The sequence below is a fragment of the Pelophylax lessonae genome (assembly GCF_965119305.1).
Source record: "Pelophylax lessonae genome assembly, chromosome: 8".
Taxonomy (NCBI): domain Eukaryota; kingdom Metazoa; phylum Chordata; class Amphibia; order Anura; family Ranidae; genus Pelophylax; species Pelophylax lessonae.
In genome coordinates, this window is record NC_138775.1 from 221,439,967 (window position 1) to 221,465,207 (window position 25,241).

Genomic DNA, 25,241 nt, shown 5'->3' on the forward strand with positions numbered 1-25,241 from the left:
AATGTATCCATGCAGATATGTCTGAAGTAGACTTAAGATGGTGCGCTTCATTGGAGTCCGCTTGTTCAACAGGGAATCTGTCCGCTGAGCAGGTGGATGGCTGTTCCATGTCCACTCCGCTTATGGAGAGGGGACACAGACACAGCCTGCTCTCCTCTATGGGCAGCTGTGTGTAAATGGACCGCCTAACCGTTTACACCCATCTGCCATCCAATCCAATTTTAGTAGATAGGATCAGATCTGTCGGCAGGTGTCAACGGACATGTGTCCATTGACACCCACCGCTCCATAAAGGAGACTGGAGGGTCCGGTTGAGTCCACCTGAAAAACTGACAGGTGGACCAGATCAGTCTGCTAGTGTGAAATGGGCCTTACAGAATACAAGTCTGCATAATTGTATGTTTGTTTTAGAGCCCATTCACATTGGCGCGACTTGTCAGCCTGACAAGTCGCGCTCGGTTGCGGTCCATTGATTAGCACAGGACCCGTTCTAATAGGAGCGACACAAGTCACTCCGACTTAGAAAAAGGGTCCTGTACTACTTTGGGACGACCTCGGAGCGACTTGCATAGACTTCCATTATGTGAAGTCTCTGCAAGTCGCGCCAAAGTCGCGGTGCACGCGACTTCACAGGTCGCCCCCCAAAGTCGTGTCACGCTAGTCTGAATGGGCTCTTAAAGCTAAACTCCAGGTGGGTTAAAACAAAACATAAAAAAACAACAAACAAACGGTATATGTTCATTAGAAATTATTAAAGGATAAGTTTATCTTTGGAACAAGTTACATGTTCCATCCGTTTTTAGAGTACATGCACACATGCACCCCGCATGCCTGATTCCCCCTCCCTGTGACAGTGGGCGGGGGATATTCTCCCCATACACACTGTCACAATTTGAAAACAGAGCAGCCGTGCAGGGCTCCCCCCACATGGCCACATCATTCATTCACCGCTTCCTGTAAATGGACATACTACAAGCACCGTGAGCCGCTTGTAATTTTCAATGAACTAGGAGAAGGCTGGTGAGCGCTCTGGTAGTTCACCGATTCTTCCTGCTCTCAGGTAGATGCCTGCCCATACGAGGTACAAGCAAACAGCGGATCGCGGGTGCAATGCTCTGCAGGCTTCTTAGAAAAAAAAATAATAAATGGGCATTAATTATTTTACCTGCAAAAAGATGTGCATTTATGTTTTTCAAAAGGTGAAGTTAGCCTTTAAGTGTATTTTAACCGCTTGCCGACCGCCGCAAGTAAATTTACGGCGGCGGTCAGCCCCTCACAGGCAAAGTGACGTTAATTAACGTCACTAGCCTGGGAGGGTCTGGGGAGCGAGCGCGCGCCGCCGGAGGCGCGCTCCCGCGCGGTCACGGACCCCCCCGCGCGTGTGACCGGCGGACCCGATGTCCACCGGTCACTCGGAGATCGTCGGGGGAGAGGGAGAAAGTCAGGCAGCTTGTGTAAACAAGCTGCCTGTCATTCTCCTCGGTGTAAATACACTGATCACACGGCTCTACTATGTAGAACCGTTGATCAATGTCCTTACACCTCAAGTCACAGCCAATCACAGTAAGAATCACGCCCCTAGGGACACACACAGCCCCTACCTCTCAAATAAAGTTAACCCCTTCACTATCAGTGTATTTTTACAGTAACAGTGCATATTTATAGCACTGATTACTGTAGAAATGTCACTGGTAACCCCAAAAGTGTCAAAAATGTCAGTCAAGGGTCCGATCTGTCCGCCCCAATGTCGCAGTACCGCAAAAAAAAAAAAAAAATCGCAGATCGCCGCCATTACGCGTTAAAAAAAAAAACCAAAAATCTTTCCCTTTGTTAGTAAACGCGATAACTTTTGCGCAAACCAGTAAAAATACGCTTTTTGCGATTTTTTTACCAAACATATGTAGCATAAAACAAATTGGCCGAAAATGTTAAAAAATTTTGATTTTTACATTTTTTTTTGGGGGAATTTCATATAAAGAAAATGTGAAAAATATTGTTATTTTTGCAAAATTTACGCTCTTTTTTTGTTTATAGCGCAAAAAGTAAAAAGCGCACAGGTGATCAAATACCACCAAAAGAAAGCTCTGTTTGTGGGAAAAAAAGGACGTCAAATTTGTTTAGATACAGCGTCGCACGACCGCGCAATTGTCCGTTAAAGTCACGCAGTGCCGAATCGCAAAATACCCCCCTGGTCGTTTAGCGGCCAAATCCTCCGGGGCTTAAGTGGTTAAAAAGCGGCTAATGTAAGTACTGGAATTTGACATCAGCCTCCTGCAGTCCCATTTCCGCAGAGCTCAGGCTGGGAGTGGGATAAGTAGCCAAACAAGGAGCCAATCAGGTGTACTAAAATGCTCATTTGCTAATAAAGGACATGCTGAGAGAGCAGAGCACTCATTTTGTGGCTTCTCTTTCACCATTCATAGTCTGGGGGCAAGGACCAGACCAAGCTGTATTGATTAAAGCGGTAGTAAATCTGTTCTGCCACCTTTACCTACAGTTAAACTTATAATAAAGCTTAGCTGTAGGTAAAATAAACATCTCCTAAACGTGCGGTTAGGAGATATTTCAATGACTAGCAGCGAGTGATGTCACAGGTACATGCGAACTGCGCTCTCCATTGACGGCATGCCGTTTACTGAGAAAGCTGTGACGATGCCGTGACTTATCGTGGCTCGGCCATTTAAAGGGCTGGAGCCCGCAAACCCAGAAGGAAGACTGGGTGAAGATGGAAGCCCTGTCAGTGCAGGGCTTCATATTAGAGGTCTTTAATAATGTGCTACTATGTGATGCATACTAGCACAATATGACATTTCATTGGAGGGGGACCAGGTTTTTTTTTTTTTTCTTAAAAAGGAATTTCTACTGCTTTAAGTGCAGTAGAAATAGGTCTCACGCTCCTGCCCCCACTAGGCAATGGGGATGCCGATCCACGGGGCCGGCGGCCGCGATTGCTGCCGGACACCCGTGATCGCTTCCCGCTGAGAGAGAAGGTCTATCAGCTGTTGTAAACACAGCAGACCGCTGTTCTCTCTGAAATGATCACCGAGCGCCTGTGATCTTCCTATATATGATCACAGGTCTCTATGATCATTTCACAAGCCCCCCCACAGTTCTGCAGTTAGAAAGCACTCCCCTAGGCTCACACTTAACCCTTTGATCTCCACTGTGCCGTTGTAAACATGGCAGACCGGTGTTCTGTCTTATTTAGGAACACAGGTCTCTGTGTTCATGCAGCAAGCCCATCCTCCACACAGTTAGAAAGCACCCCCTAGGGACACATTTAACTCTTTGATCACCCCTGGTGTTAACCCCTTCCCTGCCAGTGTCATTATTACAGTAACAGTGCATATTTTTAGCACTGCTTATTGTAGTAATGTCACTGGTACCCCCAAAAGTGTCAGAAATGTCAGTTAGGGGTCCGATTTGTCCGCCGAAATCCTGCTAAAAATCGCAGATCGTCGCCATTACTAGTAAAAAAAAAATAATAATAAAAATGACAAATCTTTCCCCTAGTTTGTAGCTGCGATAACTTTTGCGCAAGCCAATCAAAATACGCCTATTGCAATTTTTTTTACCAAAAATATGTAGCAGATAAATTGGCCTAAAAGAATGAAAAATTTAGATTTTTAAATTTTTTTTGGGTAAGTTATATAGCAAAATGTGAAATATATATCGACAATTGTGAAAAATATTTTTTTTTCCAGATTCTGCTACATTACATTCTCAAAAAAAAAAAAAATGAAAAATGTAAATTTTTTAACATTTTACGCCAATTTGTTTTCTGCTACATATTTTTGGTAAAAAAAAAAAAAAAAAATTGCAATAAGAGTATTTTGATTGGTTTGCGCAAAAGTTATCGCGTCTACTAACTACGGGAAAGATTATGTCATTTTTATTGTTTTTTTTTTTTACTAGTAATTGCGGCGATCTGCGATTTTTAGGGGGACTGCGACATTGCGGTGGACAGATCGGACCCCTGACATTTATTACACTTTTGGGGGGGATCAGTGACATCACTACAGTAATCAGTGCTAAAAATATACACTGTTACTGTAATAATGGCATTGGCAGGGAAGGGGTTAAATGTGAGCCGGGGGGGAGTGATTCTAACTGGGGGGGGGGGGGCGTGGCTTCTGAAATGATCATAGAAGGATCACAGGGGCTCTGTGATCATTCCAGGGAGAAGAACGGTCAGCTGTGTTTAAAATAGCTGACCGTCCTTTTCTCTCAGCGGGGAAAGTTCGCGGGTGTCAGGTGGCAATCGGAGCCGTCTGACCCGTGCATCGGCTTCCCCGCTGCCGAGTGGGGAGGGGAGCGCGCTGCCGCCGCTGCACATTCACCCCCTAGCTGCCTGCTCGCGACCGACGTAGACCTACGTCGATTTGCGCAGCAGAGCCACATAAGTAGGCCGAAGTAAAAAGGCGGCGGCCAGTCGGGAACTGGTTATGCAGACACTGATAGAAGTCACAAGACTGCTAATGAGAAAAGGTATTTAGCAGTTTATATTTACTAAAATGATTTCATTTCCATGTTCTGGTCTCCACGTGGGAGGCCAGATATAGTGAGTGAATGCAGGGTCCTGGGTTTAGTAATACTGTAATGAGGTCTTATTGACAGTGCTCCTATCTGGCAGGAGGCCTTATCCGTTTCTGGAACAGGACATAAAGGTAAATATTCCCAATGGGACAGAAGGCAAAAATACAAAAACAAATGGGGCGTTAATGGAGAAGCTTCCAAGTAAGAATTCATTGTAGCCATGGTGATTTTTGTGACAAGGGTCCGTTTTTTAACCCTTTCTCAACTGCCAGTTTTCCCACAGCTTAAACAGCCATACTTTTTAAGACATTAATTATATCTAAAATAAATCCACAAAGTAGTCAAAATAGCCTTCATATCTAGCACCAAGCAATAATAAAGTTATTTATGAAGTCTGCAGATTTGTCAGAACTAGCACTGTTTCGTTAAATAAATAGCTCCATGGATGTCAGCCAATAAAGTCTCAGGTGACGATTCATTCACAACAGCCGGTCATGTCCCTCCCATGTCCAACGGCTCAAAAACAGATTTACATAACGGATGCTGCCAACTTTCCATGACAGTTCCCAGAGTTTGGAATAGATGTAGTGTTTGGTTCGACAGAATGTGGGTAATTACAACACATATGGTACAAACAGACAGGGACAAAACACATTCAGTAAAGACGGTACAAGGCAGGCAACGGACAAAAGCTTGAGGTGGGGGAGGGGGGTGAAATGTGGCATCAGGAATCGTAAGACAACACAGCCTGCCTATCAATAGAACAGATATAAAAATAAAATCAGTAGAGTGCACACAGAATCAGTACTATTATCAAGTCTTAACACAGTTGTATAAACCGTAATCTCACTCAATGGCGCTCCCTATCCAGCTATATCATTCCAGATGTAAAGCATCCTTTTCATACTAATTAAAATATCATGAGACAAAATCATCAATCTTCATTATCAACTCTCCTGGATTTCTAATGTCATGGTATCCATGTTCCCGTACTGTAGACAGGGTCTTTGTTTCTCAGAAAGGCATCTTGTTCAGCAGATGAGGACCTCTGGTCACAGACATGTAATAGCAGAATGAATGCAGGCATTGTTATATAACGTAGCACACAGTCTTACAAAAATAAAGCCGTCAACCGCAATGGTACTAGCGTTAAACAGATCTTGTGGCCACGTCCAGGTTCGATTCTGCCGGAAGCTGAAGCAGGCCTGTAATTTACTCCAGATGCTAACGGTTCCTAGCCAAGCAGCTTTTCAGTACCGTCAGGTCACATGTGGTTTAAATCTCCCCTTTTGAAAACAGCACACCCCGCAGCCACAGGCCCATGGTTTCTCCTTTGCTTATGTTCCGGCAGACAGGCAAGCTCAGGCGTGTTTCCTTTGGAAAGGAAGATGAGGCAGGAACACAGAATACAGACAGCAGTAATCCAGTGTGTAAACTGCTTAGGATAAAAGCAGAAAAAATTTGGGCTCTCTGCGTGTTGTGGCAAGTTTCCGATAAAGAGGAGACGCCGTAGTCCTGCACCTCCTGAAGATGGTGCTGTGGTTTGTAGCCACTTAATTTCAAAAATCACAAATGCCCTTTTGTCACGGCAATGCCAATTCACACATTAATACACCTTAGTTTGTTGTGATACTGTAAAATGTATTGTTGGAATTCCATGGAAGGAGGAACTTGTAAGTCACAGCGCAAAAAAAAGGATCAGCACCACGAGCAGCAGAGCAAGGAGCACAACGATGGCACACCACTGACGGCGTTCTGCAGACAGAACATAACAGTGTGAATTTATTATTATAATACAGGATTTATATAGCGCCAACAGCTTTACAGCATGAGGGCAGACAGTACAGTTACAATACAATTTAACACAGGAGGAATCAAATGACCCTGCTCGCTCACCATCTAGGAGGGAGGTTTAAGTGTTACAAAAAGGTAAGAACTGTGAGGGATGAGCCAATAGGTAAAATAACAGTTCAGTTTTTAGGTGGAGGCTAGATAGGCTTCTCTGGAAAAATGGAATTTTTGTAAAATCAAACCTGTAAAATTCCTTTCTCTGAGTCCTCCGACAGTCGACGCCGCCTCGGAGCGGAAGTCAATACCCAACAGTGATGACTTATGCCCCGTACACACGTGCAGATTATCTGAAGACTTTTGTCTTCAGATTTACCTTTTCTATGTAGTACAAGGGCCTGCCGGATTGCATACAAATTGAAAGTGTTTAGGTTTGACCTCATATTATATGGTTTTGGTAAGTCTGCAGACAAAAGTCTTCAGATAATCTGCACGTGTGTACGGGGCATTAGAGGCGGCGGCGACTGTCGGAGGAAGTAAGAGAAAAAGGGTTTTCAGGGATCACCTAAAAAGTGGACAGAGTAGGAGATAGTTGGACAGACTGGGGTAGGGAGTTCCATAGTATGGGAGAGGCTCGGTAAAAGTCCTGGAGGCGAGCATGGGAGGAGGCGACAAGGGAGCTAGAGAGCAGGAGGTCTTAGGAGGAACCTCCCAAGGTGCAATATACAAAACTGAAATTACAGATCGCTTTCCAAAGCAAATGCTCTCTAGCATAAAGAACCCCAGACCCAGTAATACCCATTTTCCCTGCACTACCCTGGAGCCAAGAGTCCCATTCCTATATTAGCTCCATGTCATGGTAATGTTAGGGCATGGAGACTGGATGCTATTTACAGAGGGCTTCAGCAAAGTAATGAAGCAGTGGCAGAGTATGGTGAATATAAGGGTCGATGGGTGTCAGTTCTATTTGAGGAGAACCTGTCACTTTCCCTAAATGTGACAGAATTCTTTAAAATACAGCGAACACTTTTTTTTATTTTTTGAGAGAGTAAAGGAGGGTTATAACCCCTATCAGATTTTTTTTTTTTGGGGGGGGGATCTGTGCCCCATTGTGGAGATTTCCCGGAAGTGAGAGGAAATCCCTGCAAATTTAGGGAATTCATTGGAGTCCCCAGGTCACCAGAACTAGTGTTCTCATTGGAAGATTTCCCACTATTACTTTTCTAGGGACAACCCTAAATTTGAGATTTATTTTTACTTTCACTTTCAATGATAATGGTAAACAGGACTAATAGAGGGGGCACAGACAGCAATAAAAACTGACAAGCACTCTAATCCCTCTCCACTATATCCAAAACAAAAGAATGTTTTGCCTTTAGTTATACTTTAAAGTAAATGTGTCCCTCTAACAAATGGCACATCTGCACTTCTGCTTCTAGGCACCCTAGGTGCCTAAACTTACATTTATCTTAACCCCAATGTTATCATCAACACTTAACCACAACAATCACTAAAATATAAGAGAAATTATTACGTCCTTTTATTATGAATGGTAAGAACAATGCTAACTTTGTACGGTTCTTACATCATGTTATGACAGGTACACTTTAATGAGTAAAAGACCTGAACTGTAACACACATACACACATACTAGCGGTACATAAGATGGAAAAAAAAAAGCAAAATAGAGCTGCTAAACATGGCTGACTGTGTGTTATCCAGTTTTTGCCTTAGGCTTGCCATGGGCAGGCAGATGTCTTCCTGAGAACAGGTGGGGGAGACATCTGGCCATCCTTAAAAGCCCCAGGACCCATCACACTTCTTTCTGCAATTTGGCCTACAGTACCTGCGTAGGCGAGTTTTTTTCCCTTTACTTACTGAGAAAATAGAAAGATTGGTCGGTTCCCACAGAAACATGACAAATACCAATAACAAGCATTTTCAACTGTTACGGGTGCTCAACATAGCTCTTAAAGGGCTAATCTTTACCCATCAGGCCACTGAATGGTGGGAACATTATAGCCTTACACCTTGTATACAAAGGCTAAAGATGCAAAAGCCCATTTAACACCTATGTCTTCAACCACACCAGAGCTCTTGCCTCTTGTTTTTAAAGCTAGGTCTTCAAACTGTCCAGAGATTTTAACAGTAGGTACCTACTATTTTTGGCAGCTATGGCATTTATTTATCCAAAAAAGTGAACCCAGGTCTGAAGTTACAGCTCTGTCCTTCCCCTGACACCTTTTTATTGGTTCCCTAAAGGAGAAGTACAGCCAAAAATGGATTTTTGTAAGAACTTACCGTAAAATCCTTTTCTCTTAAGCTCATTGACAGACGTAGTCTTCTTGATTCTCAAGAGCTGGGTTATGTTGTCTCCGCAGGAGTAGGACTAGGCAGAATGACAAAACGTTCTGGCTCCACCCTAGGGGGCAGTCCCTGAGGGTATATCCTCCCTCTCTCTGCTACAGGGAATCAGTTCTGTTTAAAGCAGTACAGAGAATTTAACCCAACCCAACTCAATGATAGAGGGGCGGGTACTACGTCTGTCAATGAGCTTAAGAGAAAAGGATTTTACGGTAAGTTCTTACAAAAATCCATTTTTCTCTATCGCTCATTGACAGACGTAGTCTTCTTGATTCTCAAGAGCTGGGACATCCAGAAGCAGTGCCACAAATGAGGGGTGGGATTGACAAAATCAAATCCAATCTAGTAGGCCCAACCGGTGCCAAACTAGAAGTTTTAAAGGCTCATTATAAACAAAGAATGAGACTAAAAGAAAAAATTTTCCAACGGAAAAAAACCCTCGAGGTAGACCACTGGTCTCCTCAAATTGCGGCCTGCAAAACCTTGCGGCCAAATGAGGCATCAGACGATGCCATTACATCAACTTTATAATGTTTAGAGAAGGTATGCACCGACGACCAGGTAGCCGCCTTGCACACCTGGACCACTGACGCCTGATGGCGAAAGGCCCATGACGCACTAAGTGCCCGAGTGGAGTGCGCCTTAACAGGGAACGGGGGCTCCCGACCCTTAATAGAATAAGCCTGCACTACCGTCTGTCTGATCCATCTGGAAATGGTCGCGGCAGATGCAGGCAACCCCTTTTTGGGTCCATCTGGGATCACAAAAAGTGAATCCGTCTTGCGAAACGAGTCTGTCGTTTTCAAGTATACCCTGATCGCCCGGACCACATCCAAGGAGTGCAAAGCAAATTCCCGAGGATGACTGGGCTTAGGACACAGGGAAGGTAATACAATCTCTTCATTCAGATGAAATTCTGAAACCACTTTTGGTAGGAAGGATGGATTCGGACGAAGAACCACCTTATCTCTATGAACCACCAGATATGGTGAACGACAAGATAATGCGGCCAGTTCTGACACCCTGCGTGCAGAAGTAATAGCCACTAAGAAGGCCACCTTCTGGGACAACGTGGGTAGAGGAATCTCCCTAATATCTTCAAAGGGAGGTTTCTGAAGAACCGACAACACTAAATTAAGATCCCAGGGGGGTAACGGCGCGTGCACTGGCGGAGCCAGATGTCGCACCCCCTGGATGAAATTCCGCACCAAGGAATGAGTAGCCAAAGGCTTCTGAAAGAAGATAGCTAATGCTGAGACCTGACCCTTGATAGTACTCAAGGCCAGTTTCTGCTCAACCCCTTGTTGCAGAAAAGCCAATATTCGACTAATCGAATAAGACCGAGGACGGAACCCCAAAGGTTCACACCATGCAATGTAGGACTTCCATGTGCGATGATAAATCTTTCTGGAAGTCGCTTTCCTTGCTTCAACTAAAGTAGGAATAACTGAAGCTGACAAACCTTTGTCCTTCAGCACCTGGGTCTCAATAGCCAGGCCGTTAAAGCCAGCGATCGTAAAGCAGGATGGAAGATCGGTCCCTGAGACAGTAGATCCTCTCTGAGAGGAAGTCTCCATGGGACGTCCGCCACCAGTCTGACCATGTCGGCGTACCAAGCTCGACGAGGCCAGTCCGGAGCTACCAGGATTACTGGGATTCCTTCCTCCTCTACCCTGCGAAGAAGTCTTGACAGTAACGCGAGAGGAGGGAAGGCATATATTAGCTGGTATTGCCCCCACGGGGCGATCAGTGCGTCTGCGGTTTCTGCTAGAGGATCGCGGGAGCGAGCCACGAATCTCTGAACTTTCCTGTTGAATCGTGATGCCAACAGATCCACATCCGGGGTGCCCCACCGTAGGCACAACTGGTGGAAAACGTCTGGATGGAGGGACCATTCCCCCTGATCCAGGGTCTGACGGCTGAGATAATCTGCCTGCCAATTCTCCACCCCCGGAATGAACACCGCAGAGATTGCTGGAACAAATCGTTCCGCCCAGCGAAGAATGCAAGCCACTTCTTTGGCCGCTCGGACACTCTTGGTGCCCCCCTGATGATTGACATAAGCCACGGCCGTGGCATTGTCCGACTGGATCCGAACCGGGCTGCCCTGGAGCTGCTCGGTCCAGTGAATCAGACAAAGTCTGATCGCTCTCAGTTCCAATACATTTATCGGTAATCTGGATTCTTCCGGGGACCAAAGTCCCTGGACAGATAACTGACCGAGAATTCCTCCCCATCCGGATAGACTGGCATCCGTGGTCACTATCGTCCAATATATTGGCAGAAATGACTTTCCCTGGCTGAGCATTGGAGACCGAAGCCACCAAACCAGAGACTCTCTGGTCTGTTTGCTCAATCGGATCTGATTGTCCAGGGATTCCGGATTCCGATTCCATCTGAGAAGAATCTCTTGCTGAAGAATTCGGGTATGGGACTGGGCAAATGGGACTGCTTCGAATGAAGCCACCATCAACCCCAGAACCCTCATGCAAGTCCGAAGGGAAGACCAGCTGTTGGACAGTAACAACTGGACTGCTGATTGAATCTTTCGGAGTTTCCCTACCGGAAGGAAAACTCTTGTCCTGACTGTGTCTAGAATTAGACCCAGATATTCGAGCCTCTGGGTGGGAACCAGAAATGACTTTTGCTGGTTCACCAGCCACCCGAATTCCTGTAAAGAAATCATAGTAATTTCTATGTTTTGTAGCAAGGTCTGAGGAGACTCTGCATGAAGCAGAAGATCGTCTAGGTAACCTAGAATCGATATACCTCTTTGGCGCAGAAGTGCCAACATTGGGGCCAACACCTTTGTGAAGACCCGCGGAGCCGTGGCGAGACCGAAAGGTAACGCCACAAACTGATAGTGGTTCTCCTCTACGGAAAAGCGTAGAAAACGCTGATGTCCTGCGAAAATGGGAATGTGAAGATAGGCGTCCTTGATGTCTATGGACGCTAGGACATCCCCTGGATGCAGGAAGGCTGCTACCGTGCGAATGGACTCCATTCTGAATCTTCTTATGTTGACGAAAGAATTGAGCGCTCTTAAGTCCAGAATTGGACGCACTTTGCCCTCTTTCCTGGGTATTGTAAACAGGTTTGAATAAAACCCTTGAAACCGTTCTGTCCAAGGAACGTGGACTACCACTCCTTGTTGTAGTAGATCTGTGACTGCTCTCCGCAGATCTTCTAGACGATCCGGAGATAGTCGGATATTGGAAGGGAAGAATCGCGCCGGTGGGAGAGATCGAAACTCGATCTTGTACCCTGACTTTATGACTTCGCAAACCCATTTGTCCGGGATTCTGGAAAGCCATGGATCCGGGAACCGGCGAAGACGTCCCCCCACCCCAGTTATGGGTGGGGGCGCACCTTCAGGCTTTGGATGGTTTATCTTCAGGTCTGGAGGGGGCGGGCTTTTGCTTGCCCGACCAACGACCCCTGACGCCTCCTGCAGGAGCTTTGGAGGACTTAGTTTTTTCACCCGCTGGACGAAAAAACCTCTTGTGAGCAGAAAAAGAAGGCCCTCGTCTTTGACGAGTTCCTCTACCTTTAAAATTTTGCGGTAAAAAGGTGCTTTTCCCACCGGTGAGATCCTTAATGATCTCATCTAAGTTGGCTCCAAATAGACGCTCTCCTGAAAAGGGGATATTAGCCAATGCTTTTTTGGAACCTTGGTCGGCTAACCAACCTTTTATCCACAGTGTACGCCTGAGAACCACTGCTGAGACTGATGCTCGCGCCATTAATGGAGTGGCGTCTAACGCCGCATCACATACAAACTGTAACCCCTGTATCATTTGTTCCAACAAATCTGATACCGCCTGAGGGACTTCTTCTAAGTCCCGGCGTAACCACTTGGTCCATTCAGTTACAGCCTGCGAAACCAGACCAATAGCAATTATTGGCCTGAAAGCTGATCCAATCAAGGAAAACATGGTGCGAGACATAGCTTCTATCTTGCGATCCACTGGATCTTTAAAAGACGGAGCGTCTTCTAAAGGAATAACCGTGGCTTTATTCAATCTAGCAATAGGTGAATCCACCACAGGTGGTTCTGTCCATTTCTTAATAAGGGTTTCCTCAAACGGATAACGCCTGTCAATGCGTTTAGAAATATTAAAAGTGCGTTTTGGCAGACGCCATTCTTCATCGATTGGATTGCCAAAACATTTGGGCAATGGAAAAACCTTTGCTACTTTGATGCGCTTTTTAGTCCCAAAGGGGATCTCAGTTTCAGCTATTTCTGATGGAATACCCTGTAACCTTAAAGTCTCTTGAACAGATACAATGAGTGCGTTTACCAACGCTTCCTCTCGGGCTATGGCGGATGCCGAAACATCCTCCTCACTGTCTGAAGAGACAGGACCCGAGACACCAATACCAGATGAAGTACCTGCAACTGCAGAAATAGGCTCAGAGTCTGAATCCGAGGTTTCAGATAATAAGGGGTTAGGCGGGGGTCGCTTTCTTGCGCCCTGTCCCTGACAAGCCACTTCCACCCGGGACACAAAAGTTTCCATAATAGCTGACAAAGATTCAATTGTCAATGGGGTGCTGGAGGATCCCGCAGACCCCTCGAGGGGATCCGGAGGAGATACATGAGTGGCAGGGTCCATGTTAATACAGGACACTTTTGCCAGCAAAAACAAAAAAACTTTTTTTTTTTTTTGTGTCTCCCCCTAGCGCAATAGCGCCCCTCAGAGTACCTGCTTCTCGATCCCAGAGAGAGAGAGAGGGACCCCCAAGGCTCACCAACCGATGCAGTGCAGTTTCCAACAAACTGCAGTCAGCGTCTGTCTTACTTTTTCCCGGGCAGAAGGCGTGGCTCCGCCCCCTGTGTACGCCTTCCGGCGTTCCCAGCCCTCCACGAGGAAGCTGGGCTCACAAAACATGGCCGCCCCCATAGAAGAGACATAAGACTCCAAAAACATGGCGGCCGGCGTGACCTGAGGACATATATGCATTCGGTCTACGGCAAAATGGCGGCGGACCGCCGATATCGTCTTCCCAGCACATCCACCTGCACTCTGCTGAGAGGTGACATATGGATCTACAGAGATATACTGCACATAAGGTAGGATTATACCTCCTATGTCTGCTGTAATGTTACAGTCTGCTGGGTAGAGTGTTAGCTCTTGAACCAAGTCCACTTCCCACAAACACATGCTGTATTACAAGGGGGACTTGTAAGTATCAGATATATACTGACCATATATGGAGGGGCCCATAATATATACTGCCTCATAATGAGGAAAAAAGGGAACGTTTACTCACCATACCGAACCGACAGGCACCCTCTCTTCACAATACCCTCTCCACCGGGGTGGGGGTTTGTGGACGCCTCGACTCTCTGGTCCTGGCGTCCAAGCGAGCTTTTAACTCGCAAAGTCAGTCCCTTTACTGGGACTCCGTCGCGGCCGACTCAGCGCACTGGTCTGCACGCGCTTTTAGGCAGAAACCGGGGTGACCACTGGATCTCAACATCCAGCCCGTCGCCCGGCCCCGCATACTTACTTGAATATGTCGCGGCCGACCAAGCGCAATGCCATGGTCTGCACGCGCTCGTAGGCCGGCTGGGGTGACCACAAGTGTCGCCCAGTCCGGCATTTTTGCTTGAAGATCTCACAGGAAAAAAACACTGGAGAAAACTACCTAAAAAATGTCTTTTTCTTAAAGAAAAAAAGTCTTGCCAGGACCAAAAGATCCCAGCAAGGAACTTAGGTCCTTACTCCTGACTAGACAGAAAAAAACTGATTCCCTGTAGCAGAGAGAGGGAGGATATACCCTCAGGGACTGCCCCCTAGGGTGGAGCCAGAACGTTTTGTCATTCTGCCTAGTCCTACTCCTGCGGAGACAACATAACCCAGCTCTTGAGAATCAAGAAGACTACGTCTGTCAATGAGCGATAGAGAAATCTCATTTGGTTGTACTTCTGTGGATCACAGGAGTGCAGTTCGTTCTGCACTCCTGTGACCCGTTTTTTAGCCCGCTGTCAGCCGAAGTCACAAAGCCAGTCATGGCTCGGCAAAAGATCGCGACCATATGGTCGGGATCCACCCACATGCCCCCCCCACCCCGTGATCACTGGGGTTGGGTGGACTGGTACCCAACTCCAGTGATTATGGGGGGGGGGGGGGGGGGGGACAGTACAGCAGAGAGCGGTAAATAAAATTCCCAGGTTTCTGCTCAGGGAGGTGTAAGAACCGAGCAATCGGAGGTGTTTGATCACTTGGTTACTAGTCTTAGAGCCAGCGGGGGACAGATGCTGCATCCACCTAGGCAAGTATGATTCAAAAAACAACATTCACATACTTCTCTTTTAAGGTTATATGATGTCTGACTGACCAACAGTAATGCCAGAAATTCGTGGATCGAATATTCATCCAGTTTAACAGGGACCAGCCAAGATTAGATCCATGTAGGAGTGTAGGCCTTATTGTACTTAAGTCGATCCATCAATCGACTTGGGTACAACCAAACTGTTTGATTTTTTTTTTACAAGAGATTACCATCGGTGGCTATAGCTGCTGGCAGTATTCATTGTGTTCTGCCATCCAGGAAGGCCTCCACCCCTGCCCCTGCAGCAGAATACAATAGCACTGCAGGTGGCATTCCTGCAGCAAAGACAACAGTGAGCAGGAGAATAGTAAAATCAACAAATGTCATGAGGCTGAAGACACAGGAAGCTAGATTTTCCAGGGTACTGCTTATTCAAAACAACTTCTAGATATTACCTATAAGATAGTAAATCTTTACTTTCTAACTTCTGGATTATTTGAGGGATGCCCTAATTTACCATTAGTGTTATGTACACCAACATCAATGTTTTCACCAAAGGTTTACAGTTTTTTTTGTAAAAGTTGAAAAAGTTGTATGGATCTTTTTAAAAGGAAATGTTTTGTACTTTTGGGTATATAATAATAAAAAGAAACACAAACAGATAACAAATATCCACTCATCTTCATTCAGTACTATTGCTTAATGGAAGCTCACAATAGCAATGAAAACATGTTCATACAGCAAATAGGAGAAACATTACCGCACATACAGGGATGACCATATTTAAGACCACTCCTATAGAAAATCTCCACTGTATCCACTGCACCAATAAAGGTATTATTATAAAAAAGTAACGTCTCTACATTACATTTCTATGATGCTATGTATGAGAGTGGATAAGAGTGAGAGAGAGTGGGGAAAAGAAGGAAAGTAGTGCATGAGCACAGACCTAAATCCCTAAAACGCACAGTACCTGCGTTCAGAATATTACGCCTGTGCTACTTTACCCTCACAGTGGAGCTTAGCTGCATTCAGCCACCTTTACCAATTCATGCCTATGAGTGGCTTTATGCAGCTCCAGGACATCACGAGAACCATAAATATGCAACATATTTAAAGTGGTTGTAAAGGCTGAAGATTTTTACCTTCATGCAAAAAAAAAAAAAAAGCTTGTGTTTCCTGCTCCCCTTCCCCTCTCCAGAGCCCCCCCTAATACTCACCTGAGCCCCCTCCTGTTCAAGCGATGTGGTGTACCATAGCCTCGGCTGTCCTGGGTCTCTCTCTCCTCTTTGGTTCTTTGGTTGAGACAGCTGCGAGAGCCATTGGCTCCCATGCCTGTCAATCATAGCCAGTGAGTCAATGAGGAGAAAGCTGGGGTCAGGGCCCAGCTATGGCTCTATGTGTCTTATGGACGCATAGAGCGGGACTGAGGAGCGAGCAAGCACCAGGGGCCCCCATAGCAACCGGCTTGCTATTGGGGGCACTCGTCAAGGTGGAGGAATCAGGAGCTCCAGTGGGGGACCCGAGAAGAAGAGGATCGGAGCTACTCTGTGCTAAACCATTGCACAAAGCAGACAAGTATGACATGTTTGTTATTTAAAAAAAAGTCGCGCTCCCTCGCGGTCTATTGACCGCTACAGGACCCGTTCTAATAGGAGCGACACAAGTCGCTCCGACTTAGAAAAAGGGTCCTGTACTATTTTGGGGCGACCTCGGAGCGACTTGCATAGACTTCCATTATGTGAAGTCCCTGCAAGTCGCTCCGAAGTTGTGGTGCAATGTAATGCACAAGTCGCCCCTGAAGTAGTACAGAGTCGTGTCGCCTCAGTGTGAACCGGCTCTTAGGGCTCTTTCACACTATCCGTCCGTCGGACAGACTCCGTTTATCTCAGCGGCGGATCGATCCGCTGAGCAGGAGGGTGACAGCTGTTCTCCTCGCTGTGTGCGGAGACACAGCTGTCAGTTCCCCATACATCTCTATGGGGGAATCGGATGGGAACGGACCGTCGGTCCGTTCTCATCCGATCCGCTGGACGGATGCATGGGGGGACCGTTAAGACCCGCCAAAAAAAACGGACAGGCAGATCTGAACGGTCCGCCTGTGTGAAAGGGGCCTTAATACCACTTTAAGCTGCACAGGCGTATGCGACCATGTACATGAAGCCAAAATAGAAAAGACATGTATTTTGATTAAGTTACACAGCTTTAAATTTAGAAGTACTATTTGAAAATGGCATTTCTAGCAACGTTCCTAATATTATGACCATGTTTGGCTGATGCATTTCTTCTCACCACTAGTCATGTGAGACACCTTCGCCAACTTCTTTAAGACATTGTCCATTCGAGATTGTGTTGTGTCCAATTCATGTGAGAAGTCATCCAGCATTCTTAAGTGAAGAAAAATGACAAAGGTTTTTATCTGAAGATTTTAATGTAATTTCAGTTGCACTATAATTAAATATTGTGCTGCGCTTTGCTACATATAACTAACATATTTCTAACATATTTCTATACAACTCTAATAAAGTTAGTCTTTTCTCAATCTAAAAATGGCTGATAACCTAAATACTGTATGTTGCCTTCCACTGTACATAACAAAATTAAAAAGAGAAGAGAATGGGAACGTTTAGAAGCGTAAATCAAAGTAACTAAGTGCCTGTTTATATATGAAACTTGTGGGTTTCCAATAGTGCCTTTATCAGCCCCTTCCCAGGCCTATTCTGACACTTTGACGATCCTACATGTAAATATATACTTTTTTTTATTAGAAAATTACTTTGAACCCCCGAAACATTATATATATATATATATATATATATATATATATATATATTTTTTTTTTTTTTTAGCAGAGACCCTATAGAATAAAATGGTGTGTGTTGCAATTTTTTATGTCACAAGGTATTTGCGCAGCAGTTTTTCAAACGCAATTTTATTTGAAATAAAAATACATTCATGAATAAAAAAAAAACACAACCGTAAAGTTAGCCCAATTATTTTGTATAATGTGAACAATGATGTTACATCGAGTAAATAGATACTTAACATGTCATGCTTTAAAATTGCGTCTGACCGTGGAATGGCGCCAAACTACGGTGCTTTAAATTCTCCATAGGCAACGATTTAAATGCCTTTATATTATAGGTTACCGATTTGGAGTGGCACAGGAGGCCAGTGCTAGAAATATTACTCGCGATCTGATATTCGCAACAATACCTTACATGTGTGTTGCAATCACCATTTACATTATACAAAAATTATAATTTTTTTTACACTTTTTTTTTTGTACAAACTTTATTGCTATCACAAGGGATGAACATCATCCCTTGTGATAGCATGGGCCGTGACAGGTCCTCTGTATGGAGAGATTTGGGGTCTATTAGACCCCAAATCTCTCCTCTGGCACCCATGCAGCTGCTTCTCTGGCCGCTGATGGCCAGGTAAACAAAGGGGCGGAACCAGAAGTGACAAATGCTCATTGCTCCTGGTTTCCAGGATTACAGAGAGAGGGGAACAATGTCAGCTCCTCCCTCTCTATTCCAGGCAGCCATTGCCACTGGCCGCATCACACCCGGCCTGTTCAATGGGACCGGAGAGCCCGGGAGAGGAGGCAGCAGGAGGGGGGGGTGGGACCCCCTTCCGCCACCCGCAGAAGTGATCGAGGGGCTAATTAGACACTCAGATCACTTCTGCCTTCTACAGAATCGCCGGCTGAAAATAATGGTACCGGGGTGATGCCTGTGGGTGCAGGCATCATCCTGGTATAACCACTGAAACCCAAGACATACTGATACGTCCTTGGGTGGGAAGTGGTTAAAGTGAAAATAGCAGGTTTAGTCAAAAGAGCTGAAAATTAATATACTGTATATAGCACTGAAATTTTTTATTTTTTTTTGTTCACTCCCTCTACCCTAACTTAAGCTTCTAGTTATGTGGACACTCACACAGCTTGTTCATCCAGCTCATTTCCAATGCGTTGTGACATATTCTTCAGCACTCCGATGCTCTGAGATACCAGCCCCAATTCCTCGTCCTGCTGCTCCATGATCATCTAATGTGAATGAAGAGATGACAAAATCAGCACAGTCTAGCCACATATACACTGCTCAAAAAAAAAGGAACACTTTTTAATGAGAATATAGCATAGCATCACGTCAAGTAAACTACTAAAGTAGCAGCGGAAGTTGTTAATCAGTTTCAGCTACTTTGGTGTTAATGAAATTAACAACAGGTGCACTAGATGGGCAACAATGAGACAACCTTCAAAGCAGGAATGGTTTTACAGGTGGGAGGCCACTGCCATTTTTTTTTCCCTGCTCATCTTTTCTGACTGTTTCTCACTAGTTTTTCGTTTGGCTAGAGTCAGTAGCACGACTGGTAGCATGAAGAGATACCTGGATCCTATAGAGGTTGCACAGGCAGTCCAACTCCTCCAGAATGGCACATCAATATTTGCCATTGCCAGAAAGTTTGCTGTGTCTCCCAGCACAATCTCGAGAGCATGGAGGAGATTCCAGGAGACAGGCAGTTACTCTAGGAGAGCTGTACAGGGCCGTAGAAGGTCCCTAACCCATTCGCAGGATCCGTATCTGCTCCTTTGTGCAATGAGGAACAGGATGAGCACTGCCAGAGCCCTACAAAATGGCCTCCAGCAAGCCACTGGTGTGAATGTCTCTAACTAAACAATCAGAAACAGACTTTATGAGGGTGGCCTGAGGGCCCGACAACCTCTAGCGGGGCCGGTGCTCACTGCCCGGGACCGGGGAGCTTAATTGGCATTTGCCATTGAACACCAGAATTGGCAGGTCCACCTTTTCACAGATGAGAGCAGGTTCCCCCTGAGCACATGTGACAGACGTAAAAGGGTCGGGAGAAGCTGTGGAGAATGTTATGCTCTAACATCGTTCAGAATGACTGGTTTGGTGGTGGGTCAGTGATGGTCTGGGGAGGTATATCCATGGAGGGACGCACAGAACTCTAAAGGCTAGACAATGGCACCCTGACTGCAATTAGGTATCAGGAGGAAATCCTTGGACCCATTGTCAGACCCTACGCTGGTGCAGTGGGTCCTGGGTTCCTCCTGGTGCACGACAATGCCGGCTCTTATGTGGCGAGAGTATGCAGCCAGTTCATGGAGGATGAAGGAATTGATACCATTGAATAACCCCCACGCTCGCCTGACCTAAATCCAAAAGAACACCTCTGGGACATTATGTTTCGGTCCATCCGACACCATCAGGTTGCACCTCAGTCTTTCAGGAGCTCAGTGATGCCCTGGTCCAGATCTGGGAGGAAATACCCCAGGACAGCATTCGTCGTCTCATTAGGCGCATGCCCCGGCGTTGTCAGGCATGCATGCAAGCACGTGAGGGCCATACAAACTACCATTTTGAGTTGCAGCAATGAAATTTCAGCAAAATGGACTAGCCTGCTGCATCGTTTTTCACTTTGATTTTCAAGTTGTCTTTGAATTTAGCCCTCTGTAAGTTGATAATTTTTATTTCCATCAATCAATGTGACATTCTTTCGTTACCCAGTCCATAGCTGTATAGATATCCAGCATGATATTTTTCCCCATTGAGATCCGATGTGTTTTCAAAGTGTTCCTTTAATTTTTTTGAGCAGTGTACTTAGGAACACCCAAGGCAAAAAAAACGTCTAAAAAGAGCACATGAAAGCCTTGAAGGTGTATCCTAATACAAACCTAGATTTTTCATGGTAGAAAATGTTTGCAGTTCAGAAATCATTCATTTTATTGTACACACACCTCAGAATAACAAACACAATTTTGGGGCCAATTGCACACAGTCACACAGATGATTTTTAGCCATCTGTAAGGGTGGCATTCTGACCACTACCTAAAAGCCTGGTACACACTATTAGTTGTTTTTTTTTTTTTCATTCAAAAAAAAAAAAAAAAAAACAAAAACTGAAGAGCTTGGGAGGAGCAGCTGTATTTGCTATGCAATGTTAGTACAGCGATCTCCCCCGCTGAGCTATTGTGTTTTGACAGGGAGGCTGCTCCCTGCCAAAACACACCGGTCAGCGCTATCTCAGCCATTTACCTGAGAAAGCTGATTGGATGCCAATCGGCAGACCTTTTTCGGTCGTGCCCCTTTGACAGAAGTCAGCTGAACGGCCGGCTTCTGTCGGACTGGCTGCCGTACACACGGGCCGAATGTCAGCTGGTTTCTATTGAACTGGCGGATGTCCCCCAATACCCTCAGGGTAAAAAGTTGAGAAAGGCTGGTTTAGGCAGCCCTTAAACTGTACCTTTCAGCTCATAAAAGTATACAGTTCCTTACATGGTTTTCTGCACACCCAAGTAACCCCCTGGCTCCCAAATGCACGCTAAACAGAGAATCTTGACGTTTGCCCTGACTTACTTAAGCTCCACCCACCCCAGAGCTAGGTCTGGCTAGCAGCGGTGTCACTTTAGTCTAATGAATGGAAGGATTGGTGGTGGCTATGCTCACAACTGGGGGAACAAGTCAACACCCTCTAGATAGTGTGCTAGCAGAGTCAGGCACCTGCTTAGTACACAGAAAAATTAGGTTAACAAACGTGCTTGAAACTTGGATACACTGTTGTTTTTTTATGCATTTATGACTGGACGGTTCCCTTTAAAGAAAACTGGTACTCCAATCATGTATTATTTGCTTTGCTGTTTGTAGAAGGAAACAATAAAAATATTCCTTTTCAATGATAACCAATGTATGATAACTAATCACAACGCCAAAGCTGGCCAAATATAGTTTGAAATTCTGCTGGTTCAGCATGAATTTTGATCCATGTATTGGCACTGTGGTTGTAAAGAATTCAAATCTACCAATTTCTAACAAATGCCCTCCCAAATTTTCCCTGCACGACCAGCGCTGCAGACTATAGTCTGCAAAACCGATCAGTGTATTCTGGTGGCGAGGACGTTTCCCTGCTGTCAGAATACAATAGTTCAGCGGGGTGGATTCCCCCATCCATATGTTGGATGGGGAAATAGGGTCTGTCTTTCTCATTCAACCCGCTGGTTAAATGGAAAAAAAAAAAAAAAAAAGACTCATCTATGGGGTGCTCAAGTATTAAAATACACAGCTTGACTTAATCAACAGAGCACGAAATATTACAAAAAGAGAAAAAAATAAAATGTAATCCTGACTGTAGCGCTACAGACATCTGGAACTATGGAATTATAGGCCACAGGCGGACAATCCGAATATAATCATTATGATCTGGATGGAGTTGTGTATTTAGCCCAGTGCCCATTTTACAATGCATTCATCACAGGCACTCCACAGGAGAGGCAATCTGCAGAATAGAGGTGGATTTACACTGCATGATACAAAACCATTCACTCTGCCCGATATCATACTTTTAGGCATTCATTAACCCAGCTGTGCAAAAAAGACTTATGTCCTTCCCGCTCACTTTCTATAGAAAAAGCACAGATGATGTTCTGGTGCTGGGCAGCACAGACTTGAAGCCACATGTCCAGTGATAACGAGGTATTAACTGTGAGCTCTTGTCTCCTTGTCATAGCAAGGTAAAGTTTACATGCTCTTTGTCTCTCTGAGATCCAATTTTTAGTAAGATGGAGTGGTCTTAAAAATGTTGTTTATATTGCAACTGATGTGATGCCAGATGTGTGTTTGTGGGTGGGGTGGGGGGAATCCAAATAAGAAGCTACTATTTTCTAGAATGTTGACCCCTTTAAATCTCATACAGTTGTAGGTTTTATATCTCAATCTTCACTCCCTCCCCCTTTTTTTTTAAACCTTTTGCCGACCAGCCACCGTAGTTTGGCGGCAGGTTGGCTCTGTCCCGCAAAATGACGTACCTGTACGTCGCTTTGCGGGACCGCTCATGGAGGCCCGCACATGCGCCGATTGGCTAGAGGGGAGCCAATCAGCGGGACCGGCGGCTTCGACGTCCGCTGGGCACACGCGATCGCTCCCTGTGGAGACAGAACGGCAATCTGCCGTTGTAAACACGACAGACCACTGTTCTGTCAGTAATGAACACAGGGATCCTGTGTTCCTCTTATTTAGGAACACAGGTCTCTGTGTTCATGCAGCAAGCCCATCCCCCACACAGTTCAACCCTTTGATCGCCCCTGGTGTTAACCCCTTCACTGCCAGTACAGTAACAGTGCATATTTTTAGCACTGATGACTTTAGTAATGTCACTGGTCCCCCCATAAGTGTAAAAAAAAAATTGGATTTTTGAGTTACCGTAAAATCCATTTCTCTGATGTTCATTGACAGACACCGCTCCGGATTCTTCTAAACCATTGGGTTATACTGCCCCCTACAGGAGTAGGACACAAAGTAGGAAAAAGCTTGACTACGCATATGGCCAGTCCCAGGGAGGTATACACCCACTCTCAGCTATAAGCAATCAGTTTTGTTACAAGCAGTGTCCGAAGAAAGCAAACTCCACAGAGGGGTGGGTACTGTGTCCGTCAATGAACATCAAAGAAATGGATTTTACGGTAAGTCAAAAATCCCATTTTCACTTTCGTTCATTGACGGACACAGCTCCTGATTCTTCTTAACCACAGGGACGTCCCAAAGCAGTGTTAAACATGAGGGGTGAGAAAGAAAGCAGAAAATAATTCCCAAGGCTAACCATAGCCAACCAGGTAACATGGAGCTCAACCACAAAAAAAAAAAAAAAAAAAAAAAAAAAAAAAAAACACACACAATACACCCTCAAAGAGGACCAGGTCCTCTAAACAGCAGCCAGCAAAATCATGCAGCCAAAAGAAGCATCCGCAGATGCCAACACAACCACTTTACAAAAAACTTTGTAAAAGTGTGCACTGACGACCAGGTGGCCGCCTTGCAAAACTTGCGTCACTGACGCCTGATGGACGGAAAGCCCAGGAGACACTAAGCGCCCTAGTAGAGTGTGCCTAAACAGGGAAATGAGGGACCTGACCCCTGATGCAATAGGCCTGAACCCCCAACTGTCTGATCCATCTGGAAATGGTAGCAGAAGAAGCAGACAACCCTTTGTGAGGTCCGACCGTGAGCACAAATAGAGTCTGAATTCCTTAAAGACTCCGTAGCTGCCAGGTACACCCTAATTGCCTGGACCACCTCTGAAAAATGCAAGGCAATTTCTTTCAGATGTTAAGGCCTGGGACACAGGGAAGGCAACACAATGTCTCTATTCAAATGACAGTTAGAGACCACCTTAGGAAAGAATGACGGACAGAGGCAAAGCACCACCTTATCCCTGTGAAGCACCATAAGGTAAATGATAGGATAACGCCATCAGTTCCGACACTCTGCATGCAGAGGTGATAGCCGCAAAAGAATGTCACCTTCTGTGGGAACGTAAACAGGGAAACCTCCCGAATATTTTCAAAGAGGAGCTTCAGTAGAGCTGAAAGCACTACATTAAGATTCCAGGGCCGCAACAGAGTCCGCACCGAATGAACCAAATCTCGGAAACCCTGAAGAAAAAAGGTACGCACCAGGGAGTGCGTGGCCAAAGGTCGTTGGAAAAAGACAGCCAAAACGGGATACCTGGCCCTTGATGGTACTCAAAGGCCAATTTTTGTTCAACCCCCCATTGAAGGAAGGTTAAGATCCAATCCACTGAAAAGGAGGGAGGATGAACTCCAAGAGACTAACACCACGCAATGTACGTCTTCCATGAGGCAGATTTCCAAGCTTTTAACAGTGTAGGAATCATCATCGATTCAAACAAATCTCCACCCTTCAGCACCTGGTGTTCAACAGCCAAGCCGTTAAAGCCAGCAACCATAAAGCAGGATGGAAGATTGGTCCTTGGGACAGCAGATCCTCTCTGAGAAGTCCCCAAGGAGCATCGAGGACCAGCCGTACCAGATCTGCATAACAAGACCTGCGAGACCAGTCTGGAGCCACTAGAATGACTGCAATCCCTTCTGCCTGAATTCTGCACAGGAGTCGTGGCAGAAGTTTGAGAGGGCTGGAACGAATCAGTCAGCCCACCTTAGAATGCTGGCTACTTACGGAGCCGCCAGGACACTTCTTGTGCCCCCTTGGTGATTGACATAGACCACGGCCGTGGCATTGTCCAAATTAATTAGTCCTGACACCCCTGAAGACGATTGTCCAACCAGCTAGACAAAGTCTGAATGCTCAGAGTTCCAGTACACTATTGGAAGTCTGGTCTCTGCCAGAGTCCAGATCCCCTGAGCATGTCTGTGCTGAGGACGCCTGCCTACAAGGACAGGCTGGCATCCGTGGAGACAACCGTCCAGTGAGTACAGGAGAAGGATTTTCCCT

The 25,241-nt window shown here is 45.7% G+C and overlaps 1 protein-coding gene across 1 annotated transcript in view; it reads right to left on the bottom strand.

Annotated features, from left to right (window-relative positions):
- Positions 1–5,170: 5,170 nt before the first annotated feature.
- STX6 (syntaxin 6) overlaps positions 5,171–25,241 on the bottom strand; it is a 56,090-nt gene continuing 36,019 nt past the window's right edge. The window contains exons 6-8 of the mRNA XM_082264782.1: positions 18,912–19,018; positions 17,260–17,354; positions 5,171–6,291 (exon numbers count right to left, since the gene is read on the bottom strand). Coding sequence (XP_082120908.1) covers positions 6,215–6,291; positions 17,260–17,354; positions 18,912–19,018 — 279 coding nt within the window. The 3' untranslated portion in view covers positions 5,171–6,214. The remainder of the gene's footprint in view (positions 6,292–17,259; positions 17,355–18,911; positions 19,019–25,241) is intronic.